The sequence below is a fragment of the Schistosoma haematobium genome, chromosome ZW (assembly GCF_000699445.3).
Source record: "Schistosoma haematobium chromosome ZW, whole genome shotgun sequence".
Classification (NCBI taxonomy): Eukaryota; Metazoa; Platyhelminthes; class Trematoda; order Strigeidida; family Schistosomatidae; genus Schistosoma; species Schistosoma haematobium.
In genome coordinates this window covers 76158631-76172886 of record NC_067195.1, presented here as the reverse complement: position 1 = coordinate 76172886, position 14256 = coordinate 76158631, and the positions used below count along the sequence as shown (strand labels likewise).

Below are 14256 nucleotides of genomic sequence, written 5' to 3'. Positions count from 1 at the left end.
AAGTCTCACGCTAGTTGCAAAAAAATGTCTTCCGAGCAAACCCTGCATTAGTAACGTCGAATTTCACTTTTGACCAGTTCGACAGGAAAAATTTCCACTTAGTCTTCAACTGTTTCATCATATCTCATGTAGGGTATGGAAATTTAGTGTGTACTTCAAAACGATAAGGACACACCAGAATGTACCCAAAGGCCACCCACAAAATCAGTACGGGTACTCAAATTCAAGTCTTATGAAGAGCGCATCCAATCACTAAACCTTTACCCATTAGAGTACTAGCGTCTTAAAGGTGATCTTCTTATGACGTATAGCATCTTTAACACTTCTGAACATCGATTTAAACAAATTCTCGAGCTTAGTCTCAATACAAACCTTAGGGGTAATACCTAGAAACTTGAGACACAATATGGCAGAACGGACTGTAGGCATACCTTCTACTCCTTAAGGGTAGTCAAATGCCGGAGGTCGCTACCAGATGAGTTAGCTCAAGCGACTTTCTAAGAGTCCATTATGAGAAAAAGCGACATATCCTTAAGGACTAAGGGCAGTATCTTACTATGATTTATCAACTTTTTTCCTTTTCCTCTTTTATCGTTCATATGCCTAGGTTCCTACCTGGAGGCATCGATGACCCACTGCTTCTAGATGCGGAAGCCCGTTAAGTGAAAGCTTCTATTCCATCCAGAACCATTTGAACCGTTTGAACTAAGGTCACATAGCCGCCAAACTTGCGCGATTTCATCTGATGGCGGTCGGTCAAGGTTAGTCCTCAGAATGATAGGGACTGAGTATGGACACTGTAATATTTGCTTTGATGCAGTGCCATATGAAAACATGTTATTTCTTTCGGCTTGCGGGTGTTCTTTTTGCCGTCAGGTTAGTTTATTTGGCTGTAAATGAAAACTTATTATGTAGTGTATTAGACCTGAGCCAAATAGTCGTTTTGTTTTATACATATGTATGTTTAAGATTTTTTGGTCAGCAAAGGTATTGTTAAGTTTCTGTAGGCAGTTACTCAGGCGTTCAATCAATCAGTTTATCTACAAACAAAATGCTTGAATATATGAAATAGTTAGGCTGCTAGATACAGTGTAGCTCAAGTACCTAGTAAACGAAGAGCTTATTTCTGCTCAGCACATTCCTCACAAGGCCTTAGAAGTGGCTAGTTGAGGTGAGTTAAATGAACATTTGACGTATAATACATAGAAACCATTCGAAAATCCGAAGACATTTGCATAATATAGATATTATAACGCTTAGTAGCTTGGTAAAAACCCCACTAATACTTCTTGACTTTGTCACTGTGATTCTGTTATTTACAATCACGATTTAGACTTCCGTAACTACATTTTTATTAGTTGTTCTTAGGAGAGGGTTTAAAGTGGGTACTCTTTCAGAGGATTAACCTGAATCTCTTGGCTTCAAACACGGGCGTCTTTTCCAAGTTGTTTAGGTTTCAGTGATTGCAACCGGACCATAGTAGTTGATAACATTAAACTGCTACTCAAACGTAGTGTGAAAATCACCTTGTATATATATTGCTAACCACTTAAGAATCATCTTGGTATTCGCGTTTGTTTAAAAAGAGTTGTATTATGGTTTGTTACCGTTTTTAGTATATTATTATTCATCTGGCTAATACTTATCAAGATAAAATTACGTGTATCACTCTAGCTTTTTTCTTTTTTAAATGTATCTGCCTCTGAAACTGAGTAAAAGAAAAGAATTCTTCGGGTATGCTATTTTCGAGCGAAAAATACTTTAAGTCAACGGCTGTAGGTGCTCAGCGACCACATTAGGAGGATTTTTATTGTCGTGCATTTGAGACGTCACCACTTATTGCTTGTAATCAAAGCTAAGTGACTGAATCGTTTTCCACTACTGCATATATAGCAAGGCAACAAACTGACACAAAAACCTCAGTAAAGTTTAGATCATATCCCTAGGTAGTTTTTTGCCATCTCTCTTCACCTTCCTATTTTTCGTAGTGATTTTACTATTTAGCACATATTTTAGTCCTTACGGATTTCTGTTCAAAAAAGAATTTAATTATGATTCGAAGCATGCGAAAATTAGGTGTTTGTTTCACATAAATATTTTGATTAGTGTATTGTTGTAAAAACATGATATGTATTGCTAGTGACCAGGGCATTGGATTTGTCTTCCGCCTGAAGGGACGATTGGACAGGTGTAAGTTATGCTATGACCGAGGTTTTGACTTAAGTAATAGCCGATTTTCGGTTGACTCGAATATGGTGGATATATTAAGCTTTAGCATACCCTTAGCTTTAGACAGCTGTACAATACGATATTTGGATGTTTACGTCTTGTGAAGTCTATAGATTTTAGCCTCAAGTACTTCTCAGTGTTTTCATAAAGTATGATAAAAGAAATATGCTTCACTCGAATGTTCAAACCAATTTGTCGATAAACCGGTTGTGCAGCTGTATGCATATATTGTACGGATTTGATTTTCTGTCATATGATCTGGTCTACATATCGTACCATTTTTTATCTATGGTATCACTGTATATCGTACTACTCATTTCCGTTACCGAACGAGAAGTCTTGGTGCAGTAGGGCATTTGGAACTGTACCACCCAGACGAAATTACATCACTTTTAATTAAAAAGATAGTCATACAATCAATAAATAACAGGAGCAGTACGCACCGAACAATATGCTTCAAGTTATAGTAAAACCGGGATTAATTACTTCCCTTCAAAGGAAACATCTTTTTACGAGGAATTCAATAGAGTAACCACTGACATTTATTCTAAGCTAGATCAGATAGCGTTTTAGACCACTGAATCCCATGATTCCTCGGGCTTCACTCACCTAATCGTGGAATTATGTAAGACTAAGCAATCCTGTGAAAAAATGCTGCTGGTTCAAATGGTTGGAAAGAATATTATTTTCTCATGTTATGTTTTCACAGTTTTCGTGATGAGCTTTCACTAAGTTAACAATTTTTTTGGACATCCTCGTTCAACAGACAATCCTTTTTGGGAAGTCGAAAGCCTTAATCTAAAGATCTATAGTTACCATAATATTTATAGCGCTGTTCAAGCGTTCGGTGGAGAGTGAACAAAAAAAGGATATGCTGCTCTGGCTTCGCAAAAAATGTGGATTATGCAAATCATTCTTTTAGACCTTACATAACCGATTTATATACTGATGACATTCATTAAACAAACCCTTTATAACGGTAGATTAAGATCGTTTTATAGCAGCATCAATTCCTGCTACATTGAAGTTTACTATTCAACTGTGTATTTGAACGACTTTTAAAAGTCGTAAAATCTAAGTGTTTTGGGAGCTTTACAAAGCTTCCATTATTATAACTGTTTACTTATCAATAGAGAGTATATTCATATCAAAGCTTGCGTTAACTCGAAGTATTTTTACTTCATAGTGCTTGAAAACGTATGTTATTACAGTATTACGAGATCGAGTTGATGTTAACTGTGCTTGTCCAAGTTATCCATGTAGTCAAAGTGGTCATTTGACAGACTCAGAGGTAGGGTGTTTCAGTTATCCAAATTTCTATTACTCTAGATAAGAGAATTGCTGCCTTCTGACGTTTACGAACGTTTTTCTGTAAAGAAGCTTCAGCGAGGTCAGTTTGTTGTCCATTTTTCCCAACTGTAACATAAATATTCAGAAATCGAGCAGAATGTAAACCTAACATTTTGCCCAGCAGTAAATTGTGGTGCTGTGTGCCAAGTTCCTTCTATTTTAAAAGTACCCATACGAAATGGAATAAACCCATCTACCAGAAGTAATAAACATGCTCTGGAACGGTTTACTAGGTGGTACAGAAGATATCTTTGCAGTTCACAAGGAGATACCACTCATGTTTCTCCCAGCACCAAAAGTACGAGTTTTCATGCCGATGACACATCAAAAATTCCAAATAACGCATATTACAAGCCTATCAGTAATCTCAGGGATGAAGACAAAGAAGATTGTGTAACGGTAAGCATTATTTCGTTATTCAACTTGATTTAGTGAACTAATTGTGCTGTTTTCTGTTTGTTTTGTGCAATTTTTTGGTTTTGGTACGTGAAACGTTGGGTTTAGTTATTCTATCACTAAACTATATATTTATAGGACATTGAATTTTTAGTTTCTGCGATGTGGTATTTCGCGTAATATTGTCGGTTATGTATTCAGTTGGATATCATGTTTGATTAAGTTGCACTCTGTGAAAGTTCTCATATCTCACTTATTATAATGGTAATGCCTTACGATAAATGTCTCATGCTATGGTTATTTAGTTGTATTGTGTATTCAATGTTGGCAAGTAACCTCTTTTTTACCATAGTTTTAAAGTTTATTGTTTGCTTGGTTATATCCCATAATTTAACACCAATTTACGAAGTTGTAAAAGCTGTTTGCATGATGGAAAGAATCCGTAATTTCAAAATTTGAAAAATTCTGCATTTATTTCACAGCTGTTAACATTTTCTTTCTGTAGACACCCACCAGTGAAGGTGCTGGAGAGAAGGATTTACTCCATATCTCTGAAAAAAGAACGTTGATGTGTCAAGTGAGTCCTGGTCGCCCGGCTGTACGCGTCGTATGCAAACAGTGTTCTCATGAATTTTGTGCTCGATGCCATTTAAACTGGCACATCGGAGTTGGACCGTATGTGTGTGAAGAATATCCTCGTAACGTTGTCAAGGGAAATAAAAATTTAAGCACTCAATTTACTAGTCAACAAAATTTACTTGGAATTTTGGAGGAAAATGTAAATGCCTCGGATCATATTAATCCTCATTCAGAACCAGATCCTATTATATTTCAGAAACACCAGTCACAGTTTGTGACGCAAAATCCAGAAATCATCAAGTCATTACCATCCTTGAGAAAACCTCCAGAGAAAAACAAAATAAATAAAGTCTCACTCCGGCGATCCAAAAGAAAACGGCGTAATTATTTACAGAGTCATGCAGGTATTTATCTTTCCAATCAGGATATCAGTGATACAATTGATGTCTCCGTTCTTGCTGTTGGGTTTCCTCCATATTCTCCTGATGACTGGCTGAAACGTTGTCCTGCCTGCCTAGTCCCTATTGAACGTATCGAAGGTTGCGCTCAAATGATGTGCCGGTCATGCAAACATACCTTTTGCTGGTATTGTTTGACTTCATTGGATGTAAGTACATTTCATAAAATAATATTGTTACGCTGGTCATTTAACTTTTGACTGAGTTCGGTCTGCACTTACATATATGTAGGCCTGGTACTGCTTTAATTGTTTAAATTTGAAATAACTGTGCTTGCTTTTCATAACTAGTGTCATGGATATATGTTTCGATTTGAAAACGTTTTTGAATAATTAGCACAGGTATGCTTATTTTCTCATGAATCTATCACAGTGAATAAAGATATAGGACAAGTACTGGAAATTCATTATCAATGTTATTTAAACCTAGGAGTTAAAGTAAAAAGTGTTGATGATTACGATTGGTTCATGGTAATATTAACTCTTACAACGAACCTAATGTACTGATTGAATATTGAAGCGATCAAGTTAATGTTACGAATGAGTCCAATCACATTCATGAAAGTTTCGGAGTTTAGAAAAAACAAATACCAATTATGAATAGTCGACCGTTTAGAATTATAATAATGGTAACAGTTACTTCTACGCAGGATATTGTTGCATTTTGGCTGAAACACAATATCACTTACTTACGCCTGTTAACCCTCATGGAGGAGCATAGGCCGCTCACCAGTATTCTCCATCCAACTCTGTCTTGGACAATTCTTTCCAACAGTTTCTCATTTCTATTAATCCTTTTCATGTTTGCTTCCAGTTCTTGACGCATTACGTTCTTCAGTCTCCCTCTTTTCCGTTTCCCTTCAGGATTCCAAGTTGGTGTATGGTGTATGCCTCGTGATGCAGTTTGGTGATTTCCACAATATATGTCTTATCCACTTCCATTGCCTTTTCCTAATTTTCTCTTCAACTGGAGGGTGATTTGTTCTCTGCCACAGAAGGCGGTTGCTGATGGTATCTGGTGAACAAGGGACATTGAGTATTTTGAGTAGACAATTGATTATAAATACTCGTACTATTTTGATGGTGGTTGTAGTAGTTCTATAAATTTGATCTCTGTCCAGTAGAATTGTTTTTACGTTCGTACTGGATCTTGTGACTTTGATATTGGTTGACAGAGAGTTGTTTTTAGTTGGATATGTTGTTGAAGTGTACGAATACTGTTCTTTCTTTGCCAATGCTATTCTGTACGTCTGCATCAGATCCTCCTCGTTCATCGATGATGCTGCTGTTCAGGTATATGAAAGTTTCCACCACTTACAGAGTTTCTCCATCAAATATGATTGTGTTGGTATTTCTTTCCAGTTGTTTTCCATAGTAGTTTTTTCTTGTTTGAGTATGTGTTGTAGGACTTGGGAGCTGTTGTTGAGAGTTATCTTGAATTGGTTGAGTTTGTCAGTATGTCGAAGGAAGTGTGTATTGAACCTTTGTGATGCTATTTCTGCATTTGTCGAGTACTTCTTTAGCTTCAGTTTCATGTTGGCAACCACCAGTTGGTGGTGATTTGAATCCATGTGAGCTGCTCTCCTGGTTCTCACGTCTTCGTGCATCTTGTGGATTCTTTTAGTGATGCGAATATGATGGATCTGATTCTGTGTAGTGTGATGTGGTGAGACCAGTGTAGCTTTGTGTGTGTTTTTGTGTAGGAATATTGTATCGTCTACAAAGATTTTGTTGGATGCACATAAATTTGCAAATCTGTCACCATTTTCATTCGTTTCTCCTAGTGAGTTCATGTCGTCCGATGATATCTTGATAGCCGGTGTTGTGTATTCCGACTTTGGAGTTTAGGTGTGCCATGAGAATGTTCAGGTCGTTTCCTGATCATTTCACTATGGTTAATTGCAGGCTCCTATAGAACTGATGTTTATCATGTTGACTACTATCATTGGTGGGTGCATAACACTTGATAACTTTGGTTGTGATAGTCTTATTCGTTGTTTTGAATAATGGTTTGGTGATTGTGGATGCATGAGATTCCCATCCTATAAGTGGTTTACGTGCTTCTTTGTATAGCATCAGAGCAACTGTGTGAGTGTTTGGGGAATTTCCGTGTTAGTGACCAGAGGGCAGCATGATCTCTCTCTAATCTATCTCTTCATTTCGACATCTATTTGATTTGTCCTTTTGGTTTCTGGGGGGAAGCAACAACCAGCGTAGCAGCATCCTTAGCAGCAGTAGGTCTCAACATACACAAAGGGAAAAGCAAGATTTTCCGACACAATACAGCATGCACCAATCGAATCGCACTTGACGGAAAAGCTTTGGGAGATGTAAAAACCTTTACATATCTGGGCGGCATCATTGATGAACACAGTGGATCTGATGCAGATGTGAAACCGTGAATTGGAAAAGCAAGAGCAGCACATTTACAATTGAAGAAAATCTGGAACTCAAAGCAACTGTCAACCAACACCAAGGTCAGGATTTTTAATACAAATGTCAAGACAGTTCTACTATCTACTGGGGCGGAAACCTGGAGAACTACGAAAGCCATCATCCAGAAGATACAGGTGTTTATCAACAGTTGTCTATAAAAAATACCTCAGATTCGTTGGCCATACATCATCAGCAACAATTTACTATGGGAGGGAACAAACCAGATTCCAGCGGAGGAAGAAATCAGGAAGAAGCTCTGGAAGTGGGTAGGACACACACTGAGGAAAATGCCCAACTGCGTCACAAGACAAGCCCTCACTTGGAATCCTTAAGGCTAAAGGAGAAGTGAGAGACAAAGGATTATATTACGTTGAGAAATGAAGACAGATATGAAAAGAATGAACAAAAATTGGATAGAACTAGAAGGAAAGGCCCAGAGCAGAGTGTGTTGGAGAATGCTGGTCGGTGGCCTATGCTCCATTAGGATTAACAGGCGAAAGTAAGTAAAGTCTGGTTTCCTACATTGTTCGGATATTTTATGTACCTATATTAGTCGTTATTCTGGTTGTTAAAAGGGTTATTGGCGTCGTGACTTCTCAAGAATCTCGGCTTTCATCATGTGGCGTCATAATTCTTCTTTCAACTCAGAGGATAGAGGCTAAATGGTTTAATTTGTCTAATGTGGTTAGCTTTTTTTAACAGGAATTTTTTCTGTGTTGGGGTTGCCGTCCCGAAGTCCAACCCTTCTCCTTTACCCATATTTGGATCCGGCAGTATCTCTAGAAGAGCTATTGGTGGTGTTATTATTGTTCAAACTGCCTTAAATTTTTCTACATTATTTTGTAAAACATGAAATTGCTTTTCATTTATGTATAGATGAAGTTCATTTAAAACTGTAAGCTTACAAAATAAACGATCACCTATGTCATAGAAATAAACAAGTTATCCCATAACTTAACATTTATGAGTAGAAATACAGTGAGAGTGATTGAAGATTTAAATCCCGGTTTTTTTATTTTCTAAACAATTTTATTTTGGCAGTAGTAACTAAATAAAGTAAATAATTTTCCATGTGACCTCAAATCATGATAGAAATCCCGTCAATAAATAGTTGCATTAGTATGATTCTTTAAACATATCGGTAAAATAACAAAAGTCCTTTTACACAAGACAATTGGAACTTAGACTAGAAATTATATTATCAGTGCTCATAAGTACTATTAAGGAATATAAGTTCTTTATAAAAATAAAATTCAAATAGTATCTTTTTATAGTATTTTAAAATTTTTCACGGTAACTTTCATTTATTTTATTTGAATGACAATATTTCATAGATCATGGATTTTATACGATTTTGTCATATTTAAAAAACATGAAGTTCAGAGAAGGGGGCTCTTTTCAACGAATTTATTATCAAGCTGTACAATCGTATATATTAATAATTCATTTTTGCATTGTTTGTTTGAATCTTCCCATTGATGCTATGGACTTCAATTGATCAGTCTCTTATTGGTATATGTTCATTCTGTGTAGATTTCTTCGATATTCCCTTAATTTACATTTTAATTGTCTTACTCCATACACATTATAATTCTTTGTTAACTTAGTAATCCCTTCACTGAACTTCATGTTTCTTAATGTTCTAATGGAAATTATTTGTCATATTTATCAATTATTGCTTTGTCAGTGTAATTTATCGGAGATTTTTTTCACTGATACTTTATTTTCCAGGATGATTTCCTTCTTCAACATTATGATGACGGGGCCTGTAAAGGAAAACTTGGTCATTCTCGTGCATCAGTAATTGGTCATCGAGTTTATGTAAGTTATTTTAGTGTAAAAAAAAGTTGGTTATATTCTGTTATCTGTTGCGGTTTTGCTATGCATTGATTAAGTATGCTTTCATTAAATCAAACGCTTTAATTAACAATTTTTGATCTCATTTCGTTTGGCAAGATTTAGGAATTTCGTAGAAAAAAAAGTTGAATTTTATGTAGTCGTTGTAAATCATCACTTTCATTGGTTCATATTATCCATCTGTTTTTCAACATTCAGTAAGTGTTCAATATCTAACATTTTCAGGTATTTTTCCATTCATCCAGTGGGTAAGTGATACATTTAAGAGTGTAGTCTTCATTGGAGATTTCATCTTAAGCGTCTGAGTTTATCCACATCTGTTTACGGTGAACATATCAGTTTACCACATTTCAATGTGCAGGATGAGGTGAGAGTTAAAGCCTAAAATCAAATCTTCAGTGAAAATCACACTCTTGTTTACAGAGTTTGACCACTAAATAAACGGAAAAATGGCCGAGAATGCTTGGGTACCGCTGGTAACCTCAGTCCCGTCGTTCACTTATCAAGTTATATTTATCACTTCTAAGTGTTCGTTTTTTTAAATAAAAATTTCTATTTATAAAGATTTGGTAAAAACTTGATGATTTCAATTAAAAATCATTATCACATCAAATCTTTCAATTAATAAAATATTGAGATAAATGGCTATTTGACTATGCGATTGTCCATCATAAATAACAATTTTATTTTTCATCAGAAGTTGGTAAATATTCAATACTACGTTGCTTATACATGCTTTTAAACTTGCCAATTAATGAGGAAAATACTTAATCATTCAATTATGGATCAAAAACTATTCCACCTAGACCTGCGTGTAATCTTTGTGTATTCAACTTTCAGTCAGTGTTTTCAATCTTAGACATATGATCTATTTTGGTTAGAATGATTATGTTAGCGGGACATAGACTGGATTAAAGCATGCTCAATGCACGATTGCTTTGGTGCACGCTGATTGGGTAAGAATCAGCCAATCAGCGTTAGCCGATACTTAGTGAACGCTATAAATCTCATGTGAAAAGCTATAAATGTACTAGCGTTTTCCCTATTGCACTTCTTACTTGCTTCTTGCTTCCATCTGACCTTGTTATTTGGAATATGATCTCTTTCCTATTCAACCGTGTTCTGATTTGGGGACTTGTCGAGTGATTTGATGTCCAAGAATACTAAGCAATAGGCATAGCTGGGTCATACCATAAGAAAGAGATTATAACAGATTAAATAGTATACTAGTGTATTAGTTTAAGCCTTTTAACGAGGTACACACTTCCATATCATGATTCACGTGATAGTCATGATTAGTGATTTGGTGACGTCAGGCAATATGGCTCAAAGTCGACCACATTAACATAAATTTTTTCTTCATCTTCCCATAAATCGTGAGTAGTAATACTAGTTAATCTCTTTTTCATTTCTTGATTTTATTTCTTTACAAATTAACAAAAATGGCGCTATTATTTTGACTTCTTTGATATGTCTTTGTTGATATCTCGTTTTACTAACTTGGTGTGGCAACTTCGCGTGATGTATATTTGTGCCAGGTCTTACATTGCTTGCGACTGACTAACTTGTCTAACTTTTGTAGGTAGGATTACATATACATGTTTACACACTTGTCTTTAAGGTATAAATTTTATGTAATGATTAATGGTGCTATGCGGTTTCTCAGGTTGAATTGAATGGCCAGAGTTTGAACGTATGACTTAATAACACTGAAAAGCATTTATAACGATCAAGGTTTGTATATTTTCACAGCAATTCTACTTTACTACTAAACTATTGTATAGAATGATAGCATTTCGGTATTTTTTAATTTATCAAATTGACGTCAGGTTTCATTCCATAGGTTATTACTGCTGTGTGAAATCTTTCATATTTACCTTTGACTTATAGGCATAGTTACAATTTGATTTTTAAAATATTTTCAGTTTTATGTGCTTGACGGAATGATTTTATGGTAATAAGTTTGTGTTTTTTAGTGAGGGCTTCCACCTTTATGTTGCAATATTCTACTAGCCTAAGCTTCTTTTTCTGACGGTAAGCGGCTCAAATAACCCAGTTAGTGACATGTTCAAATGTCTTAGTTAAACATCACTTCTCACACTATTGTAAATATCCTTTACTGATGAGTCCAAACCAGTGTCAAACTCAGGTTCAGTCTTCTACTCATTGTCTTTAAAGTTGTGACTGCATAAATCTGATATAGACAAACATCTAATTTGAGTATATGTCATCCTAGTTAGCGGTTTCAATAAGTTTGAGTCTAACTCCAAAGGTACATTACATAACATGAAAAGGTGGGTACAGGGATCAACTTATCCCTCTTCTTGATTTCATTACTTATCCAATTACGATTGATTCTTTTTGTAAAGCTAGTATTTTTTTCGATTGATTTGTTGTGAGTAACGGTAAATTATACTAGTCTTCTTTCACGTATTGTTAGACTATTATCTTGTTTATTTATGTATTTTGTTTACACCTAAAATCAGGTTGTCAGTGTATTTACTGGATTAACGATTTTATTACTGGTTGCTGCTCCATTTATCATGGTTGCTGTGCCATGTATTATTTGTGCAAAATGTCACCGGCTTTATCGCCAACACCGTCTACGCAAACGGCATTCTCAGGGTTTATATATGGTTAATGGTCGTGTATTAAATACGCCTATATCTTCTAATGTGCAAAATGATCGAACAGATACACCTCAACCTACTTCATCAACTCCTCATCACAGTATATTTATACCATCTTGTAGATCGTCTATTGTTAGTGCTGATCACCGACCAACTGTCGAACAAAAAGCTGATATTCATTGGTCACCTTGGCAAAACGAATTTAAATGTACATCTACTCGTAAAGTTATGCATCGCTCCAAATCTGTACCTGCTTACTGTTGTACAGTACCACTTAATAGCCTACTCATGACTTCACATACGCCGTAAATTTCCTGAGTTTTTAGTCGTAATGGAAGATGAAGAAGTTATATATATATTTCACAATCGTTTCTGTGTTCACAAAATTCATAGTAAATGATCTTATCAAATCTTTTTTTTTGCTTGTATACTTTGTATGCGAAAAAAGGAAAACATATCTCAATACTTACATTCTTTTATTCCTTAATACACCATATAATATTAATAATAGTAACCTTTTTTTACTTAAGTTTCAGCGTTCTGTTCTATTGTCAGAATATCCTTGTAATGATGCATTTATTAGTTTGTCTACTTTCATTTACTTTTAACTTGATCATATAATTGTAAGTCTGCATATGTATGTAGATAGCTATTTAGACATATGTACATAAATATAATCATTCCAAGAGTGAAATTAATGCATGATATTTCTCTTAACATCTACACTACCCCCATAAACTAATTTCTCTCTGTCACTGTGAATGTTACTTGTTGTGTCAATTCAATTTTCTTTTGGATTGCCCTATTCTCTTGAAAGTTGTATCACAATAAAAAGCACCGTCCCTAGTGAATTGCATATATATATATATATATATATATATATATATATATATATATATTACTTATCTATTTACTTAGAATAATTATTAACTTATTTGTTTATTTACTTACTTATTTACAGTAATTTGTTTCTATCTAGTTCTCTCTTTTTCGCTAAATTGACTTCGTTTTTTTTAATTTAAGAAAAAGACACTATTCTTATATATGCATGCAATATTAATGTTTTATCTTCTTTTAAAAGTTCAATTCTATCTATTACTTGTTCAAACAATACAATATACAAAACAAAAAACTTTCATACTTTCCAGGGATTATTTCCATTTGTATGTATGCACACATGTATAACATTCATTGTGTGCTTTTTCATTTCATCTCTTTTACACACTATTCTTACCAAGTACGTAGTTTCCATAAGTATATATTATCTTCTTACTGATATTCTATGATTCAGAATATCTTAGGTAAAAATACTAATTTTACTAGTCATGAACTTGCATTTCTCATTCTTCTTTATCTCTACTGTGATAAAATTTTGTACAAATATAATATATACGTATACTATTTATTATTTATAGTCTTAATTGGTTATGCAACTATTAATTGCATATGATACCGCTTGTTGTTAGACTCGTCATTGTTATTGCTATTACTAGTATTGCAACATGTTACTACTTTTATCATTACTATTTTTAATATTATTACTTTACTTGTAACATTTGCATTCTTAAGTTGGATGATTGATTAGCGCTTGTGTATCAATTTACTGAGCTTATTTCTTTTCTCTTTTCATACATTTGTCTTTTCTTTAATGAAACAGTGGTTTGTAATAGTAACTTGTGTTTATTTCAATTAGAATGAGCTACTGCTTTAGTGGATATTATTTAAAATTACCTTGAATGTCTTGTATAAAAGTGGTTAAGGCATTTTGTTTGTTAAGCTTTTCAGGAATAATTAGTTGAAAATATTGTGACTTGCAGTGTCCGTATCTAATACTAATACGCAATCCTCCTATATACGAGGGTGAGGTTTTAGTGGCCCGGGATCTGACTCCAGTGAGATCATTTCTGATTGATATTGAGACATACATATTGTCAATCGTCGTATAGAATTATCGACTTAATTCGCGTTAGTGAATAACGAAATTAAATAAATATGAGAATGGAATTCGAATACATGTATTTTGTACACTTTGATCTGGACAGACAATCGGAGGAACGAAGGGGAGAGCGAAGCGAAATGAAATGACGCGCAGTGAGGAAGGCACGTAAGCCAACTCTATTTAATCAAGTATTAATCGATGTTTATAGCCGAACAAAAATAAGTTACAGACATGTGATGAATATGATAAGATGTGCTCACACGTACACTCATAAAAACAGACAAGGTTGATAAGCTTGTAATTAACATGGTCAAAGTGTGACTCAGGAATAATGAATAGACTGGCTTGTCCGGAAGCTAGAGTAAGCTATGTGGGCTTAACCA

General features: G+C 34.7%; 1 protein-coding gene across 1 annotated transcript; it reads left to right on the top strand.

Annotated features, from left to right (window-relative positions):
- Positions 1-734: 734 nt before the first annotated feature.
- Positions 735-13607, top strand: TM9SF4_1 (Transmembrane 9 super member 4). Its single transcript, XM_051218868.1, has 7 exons — positions 735-876; positions 3416-3520; positions 3559-3619; positions 3665-3978; positions 4481-5161; positions 9179-9268; positions 11791-13607. The coding sequence occupies exons 1-7, from the start codon at positions 775-777 to the stop codon at positions 12241-12243; spliced, it is 1806 nt and encodes a 601-aa protein (XP_051072499.1). The 5' UTR covers positions 735-774; the 3' UTR covers positions 12244-13607.
- Positions 13608-14256: the final 649 nt, after the last annotated feature.